Source organism: Leucopleurus acutus, assembly GCF_964270905.1.
Source record: "Leucopleurus acutus genome assembly, chromosome: 19".
Classification (NCBI taxonomy): Eukaryota; Metazoa; Chordata; class Mammalia; order Artiodactyla; family Delphinidae; genus Leucopleurus; species Leucopleurus acutus.
In genome coordinates, this window is record NC_139161.1 from 21,198,457 (window position 1) to 21,221,413 (window position 22,957).

Below are 22,957 nucleotides of genomic sequence, written 5' to 3' on the forward strand. Positions count from 1 at the left end.
CACTCCCTTCTGGCTTGTAGAGTTTCTGCTGAGAAATCAGCTGTTAACCTTATGGGAGTTCCCTTGTATGTTATTTGTCATTTTTCCCTCGCTGCTTTCAGTAATTTTTCTTTGTCTTTAATTTTTGCCAGTTTGATTACTACGTGTCTTGGCGTGTTTCTCCTTGGGTTTATCCTATATGGGACTCGCTGCGCTTCCTGGACTTGGGTGGCTATTTCCTTTCCCATGTTAGGGAAGTTTTTGACTATAATCTCTTCAAATATTTTCTCGGGTCCTTTCTCTCTCTCTTCTCCTTCTGGGACCCCTATAATGTAAATGTTGTTGACGTTTAATGTTGTCCCAGAGGTCTCTTAGGCTGTCTTCATTTCTTTTAATGCTTTTTTCTTTATTCTGTTCCGCAGCAGTGAATTCCACCATTCTGTCTTCCAGGTCACTTATCTGTTCTTCTGCCTCAGTTATTCTGCTATTGATTCCTTCTAGTGTAGTTTTCATATCAGTTATTGTATTGTTCATCTCTGTTTGTTTGTTCTTTACTTCTTCTAGGTCTTTGTTAAACATTTCTTGCATCTTCTTGATCTTTGCCTCCATTCTTTTTCCGAGGTCCTGGATCATCTTCACTGTCATTTTTCTGAATTCTTTTTCTGGAAGGTTTGCCTATCTCCACTTCATTTAGTTGTTTTTCTGGGGTTTTATCTTGTTCCTTCATCTGGTACATAGCTCCCTGCCTTTTCATCTTGTCTTTCTTTCTGTGAATGTGGTTTTTGTTCCACAGGCTGCAGGATTGTAGTCTTCTTGCTTCTGCTGTCTGCCCTCTGGTGGATGAGGCTATCTAAGAGGCTTGTGCAGGTTCCCTGATGGGAGGGACTGGTGGTGGGTAGAGCTGACTGTTGCTCTGGTGGGCAGAGCTCAGTAAAGCTTTAATCCACTTGACTGTTGATGGGTGGGGCTGGGTTCCCTCCCTGTTGCTTGTTTGGCCTGAGGCAACCCAACACTGGAGCCTACCTGGGCTGTTTGGTGGGGCTAATGGCGGACTCCGGGAGGGCTCACGCCAAGGAGTACTTACCAGAACTTCTGCTGCCAGTGTCCTTGTCCCCGCGGTGAGCCACAGCCACCCCCTTGCCTCTGCAGGAGACCCTCCAACACTAGCAGGTAGGTCAGGTTCAGTCTCCCCTGGGGTCACTGCTCCTTCCCCTGGGTCCCGATGCACACACTACTTTGTGTGTGCCCTCCAAGAGTGGAGTCTCTGTTTCTCCCAGTCCTGTCGAAGTCCTGCAATCAATTCCCACTAGCCTTCAAAGTCTGATTCTCTAGGAATTCCTCCTCCCGTTGCCGGACCCCCAGGTTGGGAAGCCTGACGTGGGGCTCAGAACCTTCACTCCAGTGGGTGGACTTCTGTGGTCTAAGTGTTCTCCAGTCTGTGAGTCACCCACCCAGCAGTTGTGGGATTTGATTTTACTGTGATTGCGCCCCTCCTACCGTCTCATTGTAGCTTCTCCTTTGTCTTTGGATGTGGGGTATCTTTTTTGGTGAGTTCCAGTGTCTTCCTGTTGATGATTGTCCAGCAGCTAGTTGTGATTCTGGTGTTCTTGCAAGAGGGAGTGAGAGCACGTCCTTCTACTCCACCAACTTGGTTCCTCCTCCGCCATTTGAAATTTATTTTATTAAAGAGAGCCATCAGGGTGGTAGCAAGTCTGCCTCAGGGGAACAAGAAAGTTTCAACGTTTCCGTCTATGGACAGATGTAGAAAATGTGGTATACAGCTTTAAAAAGGAAGGAAATTCTGCATGCTACAACATGGACGGACCTTGAAGACATTGGTGCTAAATGAAATAAGCCCGTCACAAAAGGGCAAATACCATGATTCCACTCATATGAAGTACCTAGAGTAGCCAAATTCGTAAAGAATGAAAGTAGAGTGGTGGTTGCCAGCGGCTGGGGGAGAGGGAAACGGGGAGTCATTGTTTACTGTGTCCAGAGTTTCAGTTTGGGAAGATGAGAAAGTTCTAGAGATGGATGGTGGTGGTGGTGGCACAACAGTGTGAATGTACTTAAATGCTCCTGAACTATACCCTTAAAAGTGGTTAAATGGTAAGTTTAATGTTATGTATATTACCCAAATTTTAAAGAGTAAAAAACTTTATTTACAAAATGCATATAACTTTGTCTGATGTAATTATTAACTCAGTTTATTCCAAGTTCTAAAATGTGATTGACAGCCTCTAATCACTAAATAACAAAATTTTGCTCTATTAAGCTAACTCAGAGTAATAACGGAAAAGAAAGCGTAGCTTTCATTCGTCTCCAGATTAATGCTTCCTGACCTCCATTTTGTAACACTCCAGCTATCTCAAGGAATATCGTCTTTAAAGTACACGCTATGTTGTACCTTTTGCCACCTGCACAAGAGCTTTACTTGTTATACAGATCAAAATGATCTTTAAGGGCGTTCATGAGTAAGGAGAACTGTAGGCACAAGTAACCCATTCACTTTATTCCCAGGATGCTCTGACCTGTTTTTACAGGTGGCTTATGGTATAGAGAGTTATCGTCCTTTAGGCAAATTAATTATTTCAAATAATAACGCTACAAAATAAATATTTAGCCTCTCTAAGACTGAGAAGAATTTTAGGTGGTGTGTCCTGACATTGATGTGTTAACTGAGTTTTATAATTTCCCAAATTGGAATTAAATATATAGAGATTTAACATTTTATAGTTGCTCAGTTTTAGGTTTTACCAATATTTTATCTTTTTTCCTTCATAGCTGTAAAATTCTTTATAAACATAACCATCCCCTAGCCTGTTTCTTTTGATAACCAGAATGTGGAAATTGGTTTTTTACTTTAAAAAGTATCAGAAATATTTTATCATCCCTTGATGTGAATAAATGAACTCGTTATGGTACTTACACGTACATTATCAAGTAAAAGATTACCTTTTCCCCCTACATTTTTATGGGCAGTATTGTAAATTGCCCCAGCTTTTTGTGTTATTGTTTAAAGAACATCTGCCCTTTTGTGCATGTGTTAACATCGCCAATTATTTATAAGCAAAAATCAAGAGAAAGTAATTCATCATATAATAACGTTTTCCTCCGTCTGTTTTTAGGATATTTTCTTTTCTGGATGTTGTAACCTTGTGTCGCTGTGCTCAGGTCTCCAGGGTAAGAATGGCTGACATGATTACAAGAGCATCCCTTCCTGACATTAATGATAATCAGCTTCTGTAGTAGACCGACTATTTACTTCAGATGGTAGTTGTATGTTATGTTTCCAAGGTTGTGGTTTCACCCATGGGATACCCAAACCCATGTTAATTCTACAGTGGAATTCTACTATATGTACTATCTCTAACTTTAATTTTTTGAAATTCTTGACTATTTGTGTAATACAAACAGAAGAAACATTTTCAAGGAAAAAGCACTAAACATGCAAATTAAAAGAATAGGCTTTACTCAGAACTGTAATAATATAGTATTTCATTATGTTTCCCTTATTCATTTTATGTACATACATGGAAGGCTCTTGATATCTCCCTATATTTTTTTTCTGAAAAGGTTATAGCTAGAATTTAATTTTTAAGAAATTGTAGAGCAAACCAAATTCCATTCACAAAGTCAGTTTCTGCATTACTCTTACTTATCCATTTTTGTCAATTGACATTACTATGACAAAATAGTGAGACATAATCTTATTGCTGCCCCTAATATTAAGAATAGAATCTCTGTTGTGGGAAAATTGCTTTATGAATCATTCATAGTCTCTTTTGTAATACAGATATATAATAATTAATAAAATGAATGAGTACGTACAGTTATCATCTTTTTATAAACTGGACAATGGCTTTTTGATGTTTAACAAATACTTATTGAGAACCTACTATGTACCAGGTATAGTCCTAGGTGCTGAGTATGTAATATGGTTATATCACAATACTCAGCATCAGAGTATTGTGTTTACCTCTGTTAAGTGGACCCAGGTTTTCCTTCAAATTTCCATCACCAATTTCCTTCAAAAAAAAAACCCACAAAACTTGCCATAGAAAATCCACCTCATCTTGCTAACTTTAATGTAATTTCTACATCCTAAAAGCCATACTAAATCTGTATCTCAGCTATTTAAGAAACAATCAGGCATATTTTGATGATTTCTATTCATGACAGTTCTGTTCCTGGTACCTGAGTGGTTGCCCTAGTCATGGCTGGTACAAATGAGTGGGGTTTCTTTTTTGTCTCCATATGAAGCTGAGGTCATCATTGAGAAACAAAATTCCCAGACCAGTGTCTTAACCTGTTTGGTTGCAGAGTCTCATCTCAAGAATGTTGATTTGAGTGAGTTTTAATTGTTGTTTTCATGTTCAGGTTCCTCTTCCTTCTTAATGTGTTTTAACTTAAAAGGAAGCAGAATGCCAATTTTCATTACATCTGTACAATTGGAACATCGGTAGTTAGCCTGTTATTCTCTGTACTTGAAATATTTAGTTAATTTGCTTTAAAAAAAAAAAAACAACAACAAAAACTCTAGAGAGGAACCTGTCATTCCTAATTTTAGTCTCACTTTAGCATGTGTTCTGCTTGCTGAAGAAAATAGTATAAGGAAATGAGAAGTATCAAATCAGAGATAGAGTTAGCCTAAGAATCTAGTAAACATATGATCTTTAAAGGTTTTATCTCTTGTCTCCCATGGAGCCATTTAAGAAACTGTTGGAAAAATATGAAGCCACAAAAAGAAAAGTAACATCGAAATCCTGAGAAAACCTTAAAGATTTCTATAATAATAACTTTGTTTACGCTCATACCCCTGACATCTTTCTTACTGATTGTGTGATAGTTACCTGGGGCTTATAAGTGTATCTTTAATTTCCGTTTTAGAATTTCAGTATCGAATCTGTGTTTTGAATTGTTGTAGTAAGAGATAATATTCTAAGTTTATAACTTAACAGTGTTAAGACTTTTGTTTACACTTTAAATTTAGTAGGGAAAACGTTTAAAGGCTTTCTGATTAAAATACAGAACGATCCGCAAAAGGTTCTCTTAGTGGAGTCATTTTTCACCTTATCCTGAAAGGTTGAAAATCTTGGAAGCTTTCTTGCCTCCCTTTAGGTAATTAAAGAAATGTATGAGAAGTCTTAAAACTTTCAGTGTTTAAAATTACCACTGAATCAAGTTGAAGGAAAAGATGACCAATTGAAAAACATGCCTGAGTGAGCAAATTGGTAATGAGGAAAGCATTAAGTCTCTGTCATGTATACTGAGAAATGATAGTGTCTTTTGTAAATCCCAGGTCACCATATCACAGCTTTGGGTCCAAACAAGTGATGCTATGAATAGCATATTTTTATTGAACATGGCATATGTATTGAGCACACTACATTCAGAGTGCCATCTTCTTCCTTTGGTTTCACACTCACCTCGTTCCTAGTTGAGGGATAGAGTAACAGACTTGCTTTTCATTAGCTGGATTATCTCATTTTGAGATTGGAAACTCAAGTTAGAAAACAGTTTCCGGCTGTGATACTTATCACAACCTGTTCTTTCCCCAGCCCGCTAATGTAAGATCTTTCGTAGCTACTAATTTCTGTACCCACTCATTTATGAGATAATCTACTTGGAGAATAAAGTATGAATCAGAAATAAGACTGACTTTTGGAGCGTTAATGGTGGAGGTGCTAAGAAATTTTTTGGTCAATTTCAATCATTAGTAGGTTGAATTGTGAACTTGAATTTTGCTAGCTTTTCCCCTTCATTTCAGCTTCTGTTCATTCTGTCTCTTCTTCTTCAAAATAGGCCTGGAATGTTCTGGCTCTGGATGGCAGTAACTGGCAGCGAATTGACCTGTTTGATTTCCAGAGGGATATCGAGGTATGACTGCGTGGTGTGTGGCCCCATCTCTCTCGTTAGAATGTAATTGCAGCATATAGGACAGATTAGCCCCAACCACATAAATCTCCTTTCCCTGGAGAGAGAGACTGTTCATTTCAGCGCATCTGAACTTCATGGGAGCTTGCAATTTTCCCAAGAACTGGTTCAGTTTTTGAGAATGAGCAGAATTATTTTACTGAAATAATACTGAGTTATTTAGTTTTAATAGGACTCATTTTTGTTTTTATTTTTGTGGTGGAAATGTGAACCTTTGTTTGCTCTTTTTAAGGAAGTCTTTTCATATTTGTTTATTTAAAAATAAGTGGAGTTAATTTATTGGAGCATGATATCTGCATAAATTCTTCTTGATGAGCATTCTGGGTTCTGGGGGAACCTATAGATAGTTTTTGTAGAGAATGAATTGGATTACTTTTATTGGGGAGAGATTTTTTCCCTTCTCACTTCTCCCCCATATTTTATCTCTTAGTATTGCCTATTTTCTCTAAAATGGAGAAGAATGGCTTAAGCTTAAATTATTTTAACCTGAATTTGAGCTCTGTAGTCCTTGGTTTTCTCATCTGGAGAGTGGAAGTAATAGCTTCCTCACTGTGTTATAAGGATTAAATTAGATTTAGATGTAGCTATTTTTTCTGTTGGGTTTTTTTTTTTTAAGTTCTAGTGGAACTTAGTGGTCTTGAGAATCCATGTAAGAAGTTAAAAAAACCTCACATGAACTTTATATTATCTTCATAAAGTACTTTTATTTTATTTTATTTATTTATTTTTTTGCGGTACGCGGGCCTCTCACTGTTGTGGCTTCTCCCGTTGCGGAGCACAGGCTCCGGACGCGCAGGCTCAGCGGCCATGGCTCACGGGCCCAGCCGCTCCGCGGCATGTGGGATCTTCCCGGACCGGGGCACGAACCCGTGTCCCCTGCATCGGCAGGCGGACTCTCAACCACTGCGCCACCAGGGAAGCCCAGTACTTTTATTTTTTAATATTTTTTTAAAGACTTTTTTTTTGATGTGGACCATTTTTAAAGTCTTTATTGAATTTGTTACCATATTGCTTCTGTTTTATGTTTTGGTTTTTTGGCCACGAGGCATATGGGATCTTAGCTCCCCAACCAGGGATCAAACCCACACCCCTTGCATTGGAAAGCGAAGTCTTAACCATTGGACTGCCAGGGAAGTCCCATAAAGTACTTTTAAAATGATACCCACCGACATGCTGGATTTTTCTGTTTTTCACAATTCTCTGATCTTCATGGATGTAAATATTTAAAGCAGCCTGGCCTACAAAACCATTCAGCAAGCTTTTGTGAAGTGTTCATTGAGTCTCTGCTGTATTTAGAGTACTATAGTAAATACACAGAAATAATAGAGAGAGTTAATGTACTGTGGCTGCAGGAGGGGAATCTACATTGATGTAGTGGCATAAGAGAACTACAGAGCACCATTTCCTCAAATGCAGGGTATCTTACAAGAGGAACAAAGTAAATAACAATATAGGGTTTAGGTATGTTTCAAGTAGATGGGTTAATCAGGAAAGCTTTCTCCCAGTAAGTTGAAATTTTCATATTGATTTAATTAGGTCTTTAAAACGAGTAGAAATCTCTTAAAAATGAGGATGTGGTCTTTTCAGAAACGATGTGGTGGCTTATCTTTGTATACCTGTCTTCTTTTTTTGCAGGGCCGGGTAGTGGAGAATATTTCAAAAAGGTGTGGGGGCTTTTTACGAAAGTTAAGTCTTCGTGGGTGTCTCGGAGTAGGAGACAATGCATTAAGGTAAAAACATAGCTATCGATTAACTCATCTTCTTGACTGAAGTGAAGAACAACACCTAACACAGCACTGTCTCACCCAGAAAAGGCTGGAATAGTTTTCATATTCCTAAGCTATTCTGAACCCAAATACACGTTCACTGCTTATAACACAAATATCCAGTAGTAGGATGTGTGGTTTTGAGAATAAAACAAGAACAAGTGCTCCCCCCAAAAAGCCAGATTCCCCATATTATAAATGGTTCGTTTGGAGCTTTGAGTAAATTGTTTTAAGTTTGTTTACTCGAAGTTAGGATAATTTTAACTTTGGTTGACAAAAAGATTGATATTTAAAAGTTTATGGTTGAAAAGTAATTTATTCGTAATTGTGAACAACTTTTTGTACCATTTTGTACCAGTAATATCCATTATTACCACTATTGGTATATTCTATTATTTTTTTAATGCCGAGAATTGTGCCCGTTTTACCTCAAACCCTTTACTTTCTTTCCTGTAAAGGACCTTTGCACAAAACTGTAGGAACATTGAAGTACTGAATCTCAATGGGTGTACAAAGACTACAGATGCGTAAGTATTTTATGTTTTAGAAGGGTAAGTCATAGCCTCTTGTATCCTGCCTATACTAGCTTTAATGCAGACTACTAAATATATTTAGCAAATTTCATTTTGGTTTTATAGAGGAAAGATGTTTAAATTTAGAAATAGAATAAGATACTTATTTTAGAATTTGGCTCAAATTCTGTTTTGATTTTTAAAAGAAAACTTAAAATTGTCAGTGAATGTGCAGTAGGGAATACTAATATAGGACTACTTATATTTCAAAAAGACACTAGTAGCTATCATTCAAAAGACACATAAACAGGTGATGCTATAAAAAGATGTAAAATCTTAAACATAGCTTAGAGTAATCAATATAGAGAGTGTTTATTAAATGACTCTTTAAAAGTACAGTGTCTTGTGTCAGTCACAATATAAAAGAAAGAAAGCATAATCCTCCATCCTTCAGAGTTTACTGTCACAGACCCAATAGACATAAGAAGGTAGACATAAAAAACATTCAGCCTAAGGATCTATTGGTAATAACATGTATCAAATAACATTTAAATATTATGTAGGGAAATTGTTGCCTATTGGAAGGTGAAGATGTTTACACAGGGAGTGGCCAGGGTTAGTCAGTGGATCCTCCTGTTTTTCAAAAAGGCCTCATGAAAGAGATGGGCTCTTTAGAATTGCTTGAATGAGGGAAAGTAGAAGACAGTCCAAGCACAGGGTACACATTGTTTATTTTATTGCTTTCTTTGAGGTTACAACTGGTTAACTTTTTTGTTTTTTAATTATTTTATTTAATTTATTTTTGGCTGCGTTGGGTTTTGTTGCTGCACGCGGGCTTTCTCTAGTTGCAGCGAGCAGGGGCGACTCTCCGTTGCAGTGTGCGGGCTTCCCATTTTGGTGGCTTCTCTTGTTACGGAGCACGGGCTCTAGGCGCCCCAGCTTCAGTAGTTGTGGCACACGGGCTCAGTAGTTGTGGCTCGCGGGCTCTAGAGCGCAGGCTCAGTAGTTGTGGCACACGGGCTTAGTTGTTCTGCAGCATGTGGGCTCTTCCTGGACCAGGAATCGAGCCCGTGTCCCCTGCATTGGCAGGCGGATTCTTAACCACTGTACCACCAGTGAAGTCCTGTAGATGCTTATCTTAAAAGAAAGGTTTAAAATCAAATCTTCCACCTTTGAAAACTAGAGAAAGAAAAGTAAATCTACAATAAGTAAAAGGAAGGAAATAAAAAAGATAATGGTGGAAATCAATGAAATAAAAAATGGGCATAGAGTAGAGAAAAATCCATGAAACCAGAAGCTGTTTCTTTGAAATAAAATCAATAAGCTTGATCCACCTCTGTCGAAATTAGTCAAGAAAGAAGACACAGGGGCTTCCCTGGTGGCGCAGTGGTTGAGAGTCTGCCTGCTGATGCAGGGGACACGGGTTCGCGCCCCAGTCTGGGAAGATCCCACATGCCGTGGAGCGGCTGGGCCCGTGAGCCGTGGCCGCTGAGCCTGCGCGTCCGGAGCCTGTGCTTCTCAGTGGGAGAGGCCACAACAGTGAGAGGCCCGCGTACTGCAAAAAAAAAAAAAAAAAAAAAGGAGACACAAATCACCAGTACCAAGACTGTAAAAAGAAATATCACTAAAGTTTCTACACAGATTCAAAAGTTAATTAGAGGATGTTGTGAGCAATTTTATGCCAATAAATTTGACAGCTTAGATGAAATAGATAATTTCCTTGAAAGACACAAATTACCAAAACTATAAAGAAATAGAAAATCTGAATAGCCTTATATCTTTATAAACTGGATTGGTGATTAAAAACCGTACCACCAAAAAATAAAAACAAAAACCTCTAGGCTTGGACAGTACTGAATTCTATCGAATATTTTAGAAAGGAATAATCTTTCAAAAAAATAGAGGAGGAGGGAAAACTTTCTAATTCATTATATGAGATCATCATTACCATGATATCAAAAATAAAATAAAAATTACAGGAAAAGGAAACTACTGGCCAATATCCCACATGCACTTGTAAAAATCCGTAACAAAATATTATCAAATTGAACCCAGCAACATATGAAAAGGGTAATAAATCATAATCAGTTTGGATTTATCTCAGAAATGTAAGGTTGTTTTAACATGCAAAATCAGTCAGTGTTATTAAGTTCCAACTTAATAACAGATCAAAGAAGAAAAATCACATGATCATCTCAATAGATCCAGAAAAAGCATTTTACAAAATTAAACACCCATTAAGGATAAAATCTCTAAACAAACTAGGAGAAGGTAACTTCCTCAACCTGATAACTTGTATATATGAAAAACCTAATTTTAACATTGTATTTAGTCATAAAATACTGAACATTTCCCCCTAAGGTCAAAGCATGGATATTAGGTCTACTACATCTATTCAACATTGTACTGGAAGTCCACCTAGTACAATAAGGGAAGAAAAAGTGGGGTCATACAGATTAGAAAATAATTTTTAAATGGCATGATAGGGTTCTAGCAAGTTCACAGGAAACATGGCCAATATGCAAAAATTAATTCTGTATCCGTAAACCATCAACGAACAAATGGAAAATGAAATTTTAAATATAGCAACATTCGTGGTAACATCCAAGAACATAAAATACTTAAGGATAAACTTAATAAAAATATGTGCACGTTACATACACTGAAATCAGATTTCTAAAAATTAAAGGAAAGTAGGTCTTAAAAGTTTTCATGGACTTCCCTGGTGGTGCAGTGGTTAAGAATCCGCCTGCCAATGCAGGGGACACAGGTTCGAGCCCTGCTCCAGGAAGATCCCACATGCCGCAGAGCAACTAAGCCTGTGTGCCACAACTACTGAGCTTGAGCCCTAGACCCTGAGAGCCACAACTACTGAGCCTGAGTGTCACAACTACGAAGCCTGTGCGCCTAGAGCCTGTGCTCCACAACAAGAGAAACCACTGCAATGAGAAGCCCGTGCGCAGCAATGAAGAACCAACGCAGCCAGAAAGAAATTTAAGTTTTCATCACAAGAAAAAAAATTGGAGCCGTGCGTAGTAATGGATGGACTTATTGTGGTAATCATTTTGCAATATATGTGTATATTGAATCATTTTGTTGTACACCTAAAACTAATATAATGTTACATGTTAATTATATACCCAATTTTCAAAAGCAAAGTATGGTAATAATAACTTGTTAAATAGACAATATCAATTAAAAGAAATTGTAAAATATGAGCCAAATGGAAACTCTGGAATTGGAAGTACAGTATCTAAAACATACATAGCATGATGGCTATAGTTAACAGTACTGTATTGTATACTTGAGAGTAGATTTTAAATGTTTTCACTGTAGCAACAACAAAATGGTATTTATGTGAGGTAAACAGTGTGTTAACTAACCTTCTTGTGGTAAACATTCCACAACATATATGTGTATCAAATCATCGCATTGTATACCTTAAACTTACATAATGTTATATGTCAATTACATGTCAGTAAAGCTAGGGGGAAAAAAACCCCAGAAAAACAGGTAATCAATCAATAAATTTAGAGATCTGTAGGGCTTCCCTGGTGGCACAGTGGTTAAGAATCCGCCTGCCAATGCAGGGGACACGGGTTCAATCCCTGGTCTGGGAAGAGCCCACATGCCGCGGAGCAGCTAAGCCCGTGAGCCACAACTACTGAGCCCATGTGCCACAACTACTGAAGCCCACGCGCCTAGAGCCTGTGCTCCGCAACAAGAAAGGCCACCGCAATGAGAAGCCTGCATACTGCAACAAAGAGTAGCCCCCACTCGTCGCAACTAGAGAAAAGCCCTTGCGCAGCAATGAAGACCCATGCAGCCAAAAATAAATAAATATTTAAAAAAAAATAAATTTAGAGATCTGTAGCAATTATCCATCCAGTCTAAAGAACAGAAAGATTAAAGAAAAATGGACAGAGCCTCAGAGACCTGTGGAACAACATCAAGAGTAGAATGTGAATGAATCCCAGACAAGATAGAAAGAGGCAGGAAGAAAAAAAAAAGTGAGAAATTAATGGCAGAAAGCCTCCCAAATTTGATGAAAACGTTAATCTACAGATCCAAGAAGTTCAGTGAACCCCAAGAAGGATAAAAGTATCCATACCTAGACATGTGAGGGCCAAACTGTTGAAAATTGAACACAGAAATTTTTGAAAGCAGCAAAAGGAAAATAATTCATGTATACAAAAAGAATATTTGGTTAATGGGTGACCTAATCAGAAATAATGGAAAGCAGAGCCACGTGACATACTCAGTGTGCTGAAAGGAACAAAACAAGAATTCTGTATCTAGCAAAACTGTCCTCTGTAAATGTAGGCAAAATAATGACATTCCCAGATAAACAAAAAGGGAGAGAATTTGTCCCTAGTAAATATGCCTGGCAAGAAATAGTAAAAGAAGCCCTTCAGGATGAAAGGAAATAAATACCAGACAGTAACTCGGATCCATAGGAATTGGTAAATGAAAAGCATCGGAAACAGTAAATATGTGTGTAAATCTAAGACTCTGATTTTTTTCATATCTTCTCTTAACTTCTTTAGAAAATAGAAGATTGTATAAAGCAATCATTATAACATTGTATTGTTAGGTCTATAATATATATATATAGAGGTAATATATGAAATATATTTGAACATATGAAAATAATAGCACAAAGGAGAGAGGAGGGAACCATTATGTATTGAAGCAACATGCTTGTGCTTTATGCTTGTTTTAATTTATTTTATTTTTTTGGCTGTGTTGGGTCTTAGTTGTGGCATGTGGGATCTTTGTTAAGGTGTGCAGGATCTTTAGTTGTGGTGCGCGGGCTTCTCTCTAGTTGTGGTGTGTGGGTTGTTTTTTTCTCTCTCTAGTTGTGGAGTGTGGGTTCCAGAGCACATGGGCTCTGTAGTTTGCAGCACACGGGCTATCTAGTTGAGGCTCATGGGCTCAGTACTTGTGGCGCGTGGGCTTAGTTGCTTCGTGGCATGTGGGATCTTAGTTCGCCAACCAGGGATCGAACCTGTATCCCCTGCATTAGAAGGCAGATTCTTTACCACTGGACCACCAGGGAAGTCCCTAAGTTATTGTTTTGAAATAGATTGTGGTAAATTAAGATACATATGGTATTCCATGAGCAGACTATAAGAAAATAATTAGAGAAAGAAAAAGGTAAAAAGTCAACAGAGGAATTGAAACAGTACACTTAAAAACAAGAAAACAGTAAAGGAGACACAGAAAAACAAACTCGAAAAAAGCATGAAGCAAACAGAAAAGGATTGCTAAATGGGAGGGAAAATCCAACCATATCAATAATTTTATTAAATGTAGACAGACTGAACTCTTCACCCAAAAGACAGATTATCAATATGGATTAAAAAGCAACACCCGGGGCTTGCCTGGTGGCGCGGTGGTTAAGAATCCACCTGCCAATGCAGGGGATGTGGGTTCGAGCCCTGATCCGGGAAGATCCCACATGCCACGGAGCAACTAAGCCCGTGCACCACAACTACTGAGCCTGCGCTCTAGAGCCCACAACACAACTACTGAGCCCACGTGCCATAACTACTGAAGCCCGTGTGCCTAGAGCCAGTGGCCCACAACTAGAGAAGCCACCACAATGAGAAGCCCATGCACCGCAACGAAGAGTAGACCCCGCTCGCCACGACTAGAGAAGCCTGCACACAGCAACGAAGACCCAATGCAGCCAAAAACAAAAAGCAAGACGCAACTATGTGCTGTCTACAAGAGACATGCTTTAGATTCAAAGCTGCAAATAGGTTGAAAGTAAACAGATGGAAAAATGCATACTATGCAGATAGAACACTCCACCCAACGATTACAGAATAAACATTCTTTACAAACGTACTAGAACATTCTCCAGGATAGAGCATAGATTGGGCCACTAAACAAGTCTTAATCAATTTAAGAAGATTAAAATCATTCAAAATATGTTCTCTGACCAGAACTAGAGAATTAAACTAGAGATTCATGACAGAACAAAATGTGGGAAAAGCTCAGGTATTTGGAAATTCAGCATCATGCTTCTAAATAATTTTGAACTGAATGAAAATGAAAAGCTACCAAAATTTATGTGATTCAGCCAAGGTAATGATACAACTCTGCATTCCTGTATCACAAAAGAGGAAAGAAAGGAAGCTCAAATCAGTAACAACCTTCAGCTTTAAGAAAATAGAAGGGCAAAGCCCAAAGCAAAAAGAAGGAAAAAATAAAGATTAGATTGGATATCAGAGAAATAGGAAACAAAAACAGTAATAAAATCAATGAAACCAAGAGCTGGTTCATTGAAAAAAGTTTTTTAAATTGACAAACCTAGACTAAGAAAATAAGAGAGAAGACTCAGATTATCAAAAGCAGGAATAAAGGAGAGAACTAAGTACCCAAAAGACAGATGAAATGTTTATCAGGTAATACCATAAATAACTTCATACTAACAAATCAGACAACCTAGGTGAAATGGACAAATTCCTGGGAAGGCACAGATTACCAAATTTGACTCAACAGAAAAATAGACAATCTGTATAGATCTATAGCAAGTACATTCAGTAATTCAAAATTGTCCCACAAAAAAAGCCCAAGCCCAGATGACTTCACTGGTGAGTCCATCAAATATTTAAAGAAAAAATAACACCAATACTCAAACTCACTCATAAAGTAAAAGAAGACATACTTCATAACTTGTTTTCTCTGGCCAATATTTTTCTGATACCAAAAATATCTGATGTCAAAGCCAAACAAAGATATCACAATAAAAGGAAATCTACTGTATTCCTCAGGAACAGAGATGCAGAAATACTTAACAAAATTTTAGCAAACTGAATCCAGCAATATATAAAAGGGTTGGATCTTAACCAACTGGGATTTATCCCAGAAATACAAGTGTGGTATAACATCTGAAAATCAGTTAATGTAATAGTTCATAATAATTAGTAGAATAAAGCAGAGATCAACAAACTTTTTCTGTATGGGGCTGGATAAGGAAATATTTAAGGCTTTGTCGGCCATATGGTCTCTGTCACAGCTACTCAACTCTGCCAGTGTTTTACAAACATTGCCAATGTTTTACAAAGTGGCCACAGACAATACATAAACAAATGAGCATGGCTGTGCTCCAATAAAACTTTATTGCATGGTGCTGAGATTTTAATGTCATTTAATTTTCACATGTCACAAAATAGTATCTTCTTTCAACCATTTAAAAGTGCCAAAAACATTCTTGACTTGTGGCCATATAAAAATAGGCAGCTGGTGAGATTTACTGCCCTCTGGAATAAAGGACAGAAACCACATGATCATCTCACTATGATAGGCAGCCTCTAAAATGACCCCCAAATAATCCCTACCTCCTGATATTTGCACCTTTGTGTAATCTTTTCCCCTTGAGCGTGGACTGGACCTAGTGACTCATTTCTAACAATAGAATGCTACAAAAGAGATTGGATATCTCTTTGGAGATTAGGTTACAAAAAGACTGTGACTTCTATCTTGCTCTACTTTCTTCTCCAGCTCTGGGGAAGCAAGCTGCCCTGTTGTGAGTAGCTCTGTGGAGAGGTCCATGTGGCAAGAAACTGAGGTCTCTGGCCAGCAGCCAGCAAGAACCTGAATTCTATCAAAAACCAAATGAGTAAGCTTGGAATTAGATCGTCTAAGGTCTGCCAACATCCGCCTAAATGAGCTTGGAAGGGAATCTGTACCTAGTTACCTTTGAGATGATTGCAACTGTGGCCAGTAGTACCTTGATGGTAGCCTTGTGAGAGACGTGGCGTCAGAGTCGCCCTGCTAAGCTGCCTGTGCCTACGTTCCTGATCCATGAAAACCATGAGATAATAAATAATTATTGTTTTAAGCTGCTCATTTCTGAGGTAATTTGCTGTGCAACAGTAGCTAATACATCATTAGATACAGTAAAAGCACATGACAAAATGCAACATTCATTCGTGATCAAAATTTTAAACAGGGAATTCCCTGGAGGTGCAGTGGTTAGGACTCAGCAGTTTCACTGGCAGGGCCCGGGTTCAGTCCCTGGTTGGGGAAGTAAGATCCTGTAAGCCTCCAGGCGCAGCCAAAAAAAAAAAAAAAAAAAAAAATCAACAAACTAGGAATAGAAGGGAGTTTCCTTAATCTGATCAAAAGCTTCCATGAAAAACCTACTGCTAACAATGTACTTAATGGTGAGAGACTGAATGCCTTATCTTAAAGTCAGGAGAAAAGTGAGTTTCTATTCAACATTCTGCTGGGGATTCTAGCCAATGCAATAAGTTTACAAAAAAAAAAAAAAGAGCATACCAATAGGAAGGAAGTAAGACTGTCTCTTTTGGCAGATAACATAAATCCAAAAGAAATGCCAGATTTCGACTCTGAAAACCATAAAACATTACTGAGAGAAATTAAAGAAGATGTGTATCAAGAATATATAGAGAATTCTTACAATCAATAACAAGGCAATCCAATTAAAAATAGGCCTGGGACTTCCCTGGCGGCCCAGTAGTCAAGACTCCATGCTTCCACTGCAGGGAGCATGGGTTCAATCCCTGGTTGGGGAATTAAGGTTCTTTCTGCATGCCGTGCTGCATGGCCAAAAAAATAAATTAATTAATTAAAAAAAAAAAAAGCCTGAGCATTTAGACATTTCACCAAGGAAAGAGATGAATGGTTAACAAACACAAGAAAGAGTGTTCATTACAAAATTGCAAAATAAAACCACAAGAGGCAATTTGACAAAGGCATTTATGAGGCAACTGAGGAAACTTGAACACAGACTGGGTGTCAGACATTAATGAATTAAAATCCTTATTTAGAAATATGTCCTGAAATATTTACAGGTAAAATAATATGTCTGGGATTCGCTCTAAAATACTGAAACAAAGGAGAAAAATAGATGAAATAGCAATAGTAGAATATTGATAAATGTCAAAGCTTAATGATGGTACATGTGCATTCTCTGTTATTCATTCTTGAGTATATTTGAGATTGTCTGTAATTAAAAAAAATTTTAAATGAGGAACTTGACCACTGTGGGAAAAGAGCCTTTAAGGAATTCATAAAGGAAAGCAGGCAGTAATTTACATAACTTAGTTTGTTTCAGCCCAACACTGGTCCATCCTCTGTATACCTTGCAAAAATCCTATTTTTTCATTACTGCCATGCAAAAGGTTATCTGAGCAGAAAGAGATTTAAGTGAAAGAGCAGAGACAGAGGTTTTGGGCTTCATGTTTCACCACTTGCTGGCAGGTACTAGCTATCTTTCTGGTGTTCCTGAATTTACAAAATGCATGTAGATCTCTTATCAGCACAAATGTAGTTTGCTGTCAGTAGCTACTAACATTTCCAAGTGTGAATCAGGCACCATCTTCCCCTCATGCACATTCTCATAAACAGCACAGCTTTTTTTATCCTTTGTAAACCTGCCTCTTCCTCAGCATGAAAGGTCCCTGGATTTATAACTGCTTTTATTTGGGGTATGGAAATTTTACAGTTCTTGTAACATGTGAGAGTCATGTATGATATTCCAAGGATGTGTTCTTATTTGTTTATTGAGAATTGTGTATGATATTGGTATATCATACTAATATCCTTAGTAGGATGTGTTCTTATTTGTTTATTCATTATTTTCTCCTTTTTCCATTTTTCAGTACATGTACTAGCCTTAGCAAGTTCTGTTCCAAACTCAGGCACCTTGACTTGGCTTCCTGTACATCAATAACAAACATGTCTCTAAAAGCTCTGAGGTAAATTTCTTACAACAAGAATGTCCAATAATCAGAACAGATACTTATTTTTTTATTAACTAAAATAAAGTTGGAATTGAAGGAAACTATGTTTTATAGATACGTACTGTAGTTCAAAATAGATCTTTTGTTTTACTACTTGCCCAAATTACAGGACACATTCAGGTGAAATGATAGAGGTAACTAGGATTTCTGAACAGAATAGTACAGTTTGTACATGAATGAAGTGCTTAGCAGGATTCTGTATATATAGTAAGTGCTCAGTAAGTTTTCATTGTTTTAATGTTACTGTATTTTTTAAAAGTGCATTACAAAAAGGTATATCTTAAAAGGAGGGTGAAATGCCCAATGTCTTTGTACTTTTACTTTTTTATCAGCCTTTTATAAAAGATCATGGTGCCATGTATTAGTTACATTTATGAATAGTAAGAATTAAGCCATTAAAAGATGAAATGTAAATTTAGTTAAGTAGAGTGTAAGTAATCTGAAAATGTGTCTCCTTCTATACCTTCCTTATGAGCACTGAACACATGTATCTAAGGCTGGTCTAGGATAATAAATAAGATAGTATAACAGTGTTTATAGTTCATAAGTCATTCACATAAAAGATCTCATTTATTTTGAAATCTTGTGAGGTAGATAGGACAGACACTTTACAGATAAGAAAATCTAAAACATTTTTGAATGCCGGGTACTGTGATTCAACCATGGGAGGTAACTGAATAAGATATTGTTGCTGCCCTTAAGTTGCTCAGAGTCTCGTAGAAGAAAAAAAAAAACTAAATGTGTTGTCATATTACAGCGGGATAAGTGCTATGGTAGAAATGAGTGCATTAGTTTGGGGAGAACATAGAAGGGCTACTGCTAATCTTGGTTTAAGAGAGGTTCTGTCAGGCTTCCCGAAGTGACTTGCCTGAAGTCACACTATTAATGTTGAAGAATAAACTTGAACTAAGATCCCCTGGCTTTATTTTATAAAACAATTAAAGCAGTATTTTCCAAAGAATGCCACAGAGCTTGGGATTCTTCCATAGTTTAAATGTGAAATCAAAGATCAAAGATGAAGCTAGTGTTTGATAGAAGGCAGAGATCTAATAATACAATATATCCTAAATTCAGCCTGTGGAAACTGTACCCTAGATACTTCCCAAGAGAGAGAATTTACAGATCCTTTGTAAGTTTTTAAATAAAAGTTTAAATGGCCTCATTATTACTTTGATAAGTACTTGAATTATTTGATAGAGAATTTGAGTTTGAATCTGACTCTTCATTAATTACTCTGTTAACTTGAACCAGTCGCTTAATTTCCATTTCCTATGTAGAGACCGTTGCATTTGTGATAAGTGCAAAAAGAATATACTTTGAAAAGTATAAACCTCCATAAAAATCTGATGTATCTGAAAAACAGCATTGTGCCTGAGCTTGTTAGTTAAAGTGGATTTGAGCTAGCCCTCCTAGCGATGTAGTCCCACATGCACACCACGAGCGTTGATAAATGCCCCTTTTGTTACAGAATTGCCTGTGTTCTAAATCTACATTAAGTAAATATGTCCCCAACTAGATGGCCAATAAAATGAGACTTTGGTGCCTTTGGAATTGGATTTAGTCATATGTTTGTTTCATTTTGTTTTATCCTAAGTGAGGGATGTCCACTGTTGGAGCAATTAAACATTTCCTGGTGTGACCAAGTAACCAAGGATGGTATCCAAGCACTAGTGAGAGGCTGTGGAGGTCTTAAAGCCTTATTCTTAAAAGGCTGCACACAGGTAATACTCCCTGTCTTACTTGTGAATGATAGAGGCACCATGAACTTGGTGGGCAGCCCAAGATGTTGGCTTGAGAGATACGTAGTAGTTGTGTATTACTGACCAAAGACCCATGCTTACCAAAAGTTAAAGGGTTTTCCCTAGAGTGAAAAAATAGGAGAATTAACACCTGCCTGACCAAAGATAAATTTTTGAGGGGAGGCAAGATGGGAAGACAAAATCATAATACGGAACAGGTGCCACAGGCAAGAAGGGTTTCATGTAATTTAATCTGAAAAGACAACTTGTCATGTTGTCACTGCCTGAGACCTTGAACTGGACAGGCAAGGAAGACAGTCTTGGCAGTTTCCACTAGTTTAACTACCAAGAGCTTTTCTTAAATGTGCCAAGTATACAGCAAGCTACATTTTATAGTATTGATGCTTATTTCCTGCCAGTCACATCACAAATCCAACATATTTTGTCATTAAAATTTTTAATATCTCAGTGTTTTACAGTGGGGAAAAAAAGGGCGTTGACATGGTAACAACACCTGGAAGGAAATGATCAAGAGTGGGTTTAGAAGTGACTGACAAAGTAGGGCTAGGCTCTTATTACCTTATTTTATTAATGGTTGTTAAAACCATGCCTTGTATTCTATTAAAAAATGCCCTCATTCTTTCACCATGAAGGGAGGATTTCCACGGTTTGAAACAGAGCTTTGAAAGTATGACCACCTTAAAACAACTTGAGCTCCTGGTTATTTATGGAATCCTGAAAAATATTGATTGGGGTGCGTCATTATAGTCAATTACTTGTGATCTGTTCTCCGCACTGTACGCATAGCACTGATCTTCTAGCAGCAGATAAACTACAGATTTCTTTCTCAGCTCCTGTTCCCAAAAGTTTGTTGTTAAGAAACTTTACAGGGAGTGTAGCAATGTGAAAGTTATTTTAGTTTCAAAATCCCTCAGCAAAATGCTGCAAGGCATCTTTAATTTATCAGAAGAAAAATCCATAAACATTAGGCAATGTTTATTTTATCTTTCCCTTGATTTGGTGATAATATGAATTTGAAGTGGTCAGAACTGATAACAAATACTGATAACTGTACTAATCATTTGAATTACACGTTTATATGATCATAGTTCATTGTTTCTGGTTCATTTGTTCCTTTGAAAGTTGGTTGGCTATATTTAGAATGTGTTGATGAATGTGTACACTCTTAAATCTTTAAGATTTAAGGTTTTAATATTTTAAACAATGTCAGTAATAATTTCTTCTCTCTTTTTAATCTTTCTAGCTAGAAGATGAAGCTCTCAAGTACATAGGCGCACACTGTCCTGAACTGGTGACTTTGAACTTGCAGACTTGCTTAGTAAGCAGTCCTTCCCACAACTCTTCTGTATTAGTAATTCATTTCAATAACATTATTGTAAGACTTTCAGTCATAAAGACCAGTAGTTTGTCTGCTTCAACCCTGGGGATGCAGTAATCATAGATGACTTTTTAAATGCTCAACAGTACTCGCCCCTAGGGGCTTTGACGTAGATGAGATAGAGGGTAGCTTATACAGAATTCCAAATAAGCTAAACTGTAGCTCCACCCCTTTCTCTTCTACTTAAGAAAACTCTACTTTTTAGAAGTAAATTTTTCACAGACTACGGCATTTAAAATATTTTTGGTAAATTAATTGCAGTCACACCGACTAACATTTATCAGGGAGTAATGACTGTTGGGAATCATTGATATTAAGCAGATGACAAGCAAAATGTACCCTTTAAATTATTTTCAAGTAGTATTTGTAGTTCACATTTGGCTTGTTTAGATTATCAGCTTTTTTGTGTCTATCCCAAACCCCCTGAATTTTGTTCAGAGAATTTGCTGAAACTATTCAGGATCCTAGAACATTGACAATACACCTTTAGCTTCTGCCTCTTGCCTTGAAAATTGCATATATGTGTTGCCTTGGAGTGAGAGCCTCTCATAGCAATGAAAAAAGTTGGTGAGGGTTTTCTTTGTTTTTGCTAAGCCTTCTGTGTATAATACTCTCTCCTTCTTGTTTGGTCACCTGAAACTTCAGAGCATAGTGGTTGTTTAGTTTAAAGGTGACACATATAGGGCCACGTTTTGTGCAATTTAAGCACCCTGCCCTCCCAGCCCTTAAGGGATGGTGCTGATAGCGATCTGTTTCAGAGGCTCCTAGAGACTGAGTTAAAGGAATGATATTTTGATTTCCATAGTTGCTAACTACCAGAATTTGCCTGCTTTCATTTATGAAACAAATATTTGGCCTGAAAGAAAGATCTTACACAGCTATTGTAAACACGAAACCGTCATCTTACAGTGACAGGAAAAAACTGTTCTTGCAAATCTTCAGATTTTATTTATATACATACATAAATATACACATGTGCACTCTGTATATGTGTGTGTGTATATGTTACGTACGTACACGCATACATACATATAAATACATGTATACCATACCTACCGTTTGCCATTTTAGTTTCATTTCCTTTACCCTTCCAGCAGACAGAAACCAATTAGTAAGCATAAAGAACCAGCTCTGTCATATGTTATTTTACTGTTTACCTTCACCCAGATCATAGGGCATGAGTCATTCCTTCTGTCATTCTGTACAATGTGATGAAATGATTCTCAGCATTCGTGACACTTCTTGAAGTTTCTGCCCAGAACTATTGAAGGGACCAAAGTACACACTTAATGTAGTCTCTTTTTCTTGACTAATTTGAAAACACAAAAGTTTAGTAGATTTTGCTCTTTTAACAATTTAAAGTATTGGTAGTATGACTTTCTTCCTCAGTAATCCCTTGTAGATTTCAAAACATTAAGAAAGAAAAGGCAGCACAGCCCTCCCAGTATTTTGTTAATAATGTGTGACGCAAACTCCATTGGCCTGCTAAATATGCACGTTTATGGATTGCTGCTTCTCTCTTTATTTACATTTCTTTCAGTTATCCTTGTTTAGTAATAACTATATGTCACATTTGTGTGGCACTTTTTTTTTTTTTTTTTTGCGGTACACGGGCCTCACATTGTTGTGGCCTCTCCCGTTGCGGAGCACAGGCTCCGGACGCGCAGGCTCAGCAGCCATGGCTCACGGGCCCAGCTGCTCCGCAGCATGTGGGATCTTCCCGGACCGGGGCGCGAACCCGTGTCCCCTGCATCGGCAGGCGGACTCTCAACCACTGCGCCACCAGGGAAACCCCTGTGTGGCACTTTTTTAAGGTACTTCTACATGTGTATATGCCTCATCAGTT

The 22,957-nt window shown here is 37.6% G+C and overlaps 1 protein-coding gene across 1 annotated transcript in view; it reads left to right on the forward strand.

Moving 5' to 3' along the window:
* FBXL20 (F-box and leucine rich repeat protein 20) overlaps positions 1-22,957 on the forward strand; it is a 109,721-nt gene that overhangs the window by 74,281 nt on the left and 12,483 nt on the right. The window contains exons 3-9 of the mRNA XM_082860971.1: positions 3,108-3,162; positions 5,785-5,859; positions 7,552-7,646; positions 8,141-8,209; positions 17,833-17,928; positions 19,568-19,694; positions 20,977-21,051. Of these exons, the coding sequence (XP_082717097.1) occupies positions 3,108-3,162; positions 5,785-5,859; positions 7,552-7,646; positions 8,141-8,209; positions 17,833-17,928; positions 19,568-19,694; positions 20,977-21,051 (592 nt within the window). The remainder of the gene's footprint in view (positions 1-3,107; positions 3,163-5,784; positions 5,860-7,551; positions 7,647-8,140; positions 8,210-17,832; positions 17,929-19,567; positions 19,695-20,976; positions 21,052-22,957) is intronic.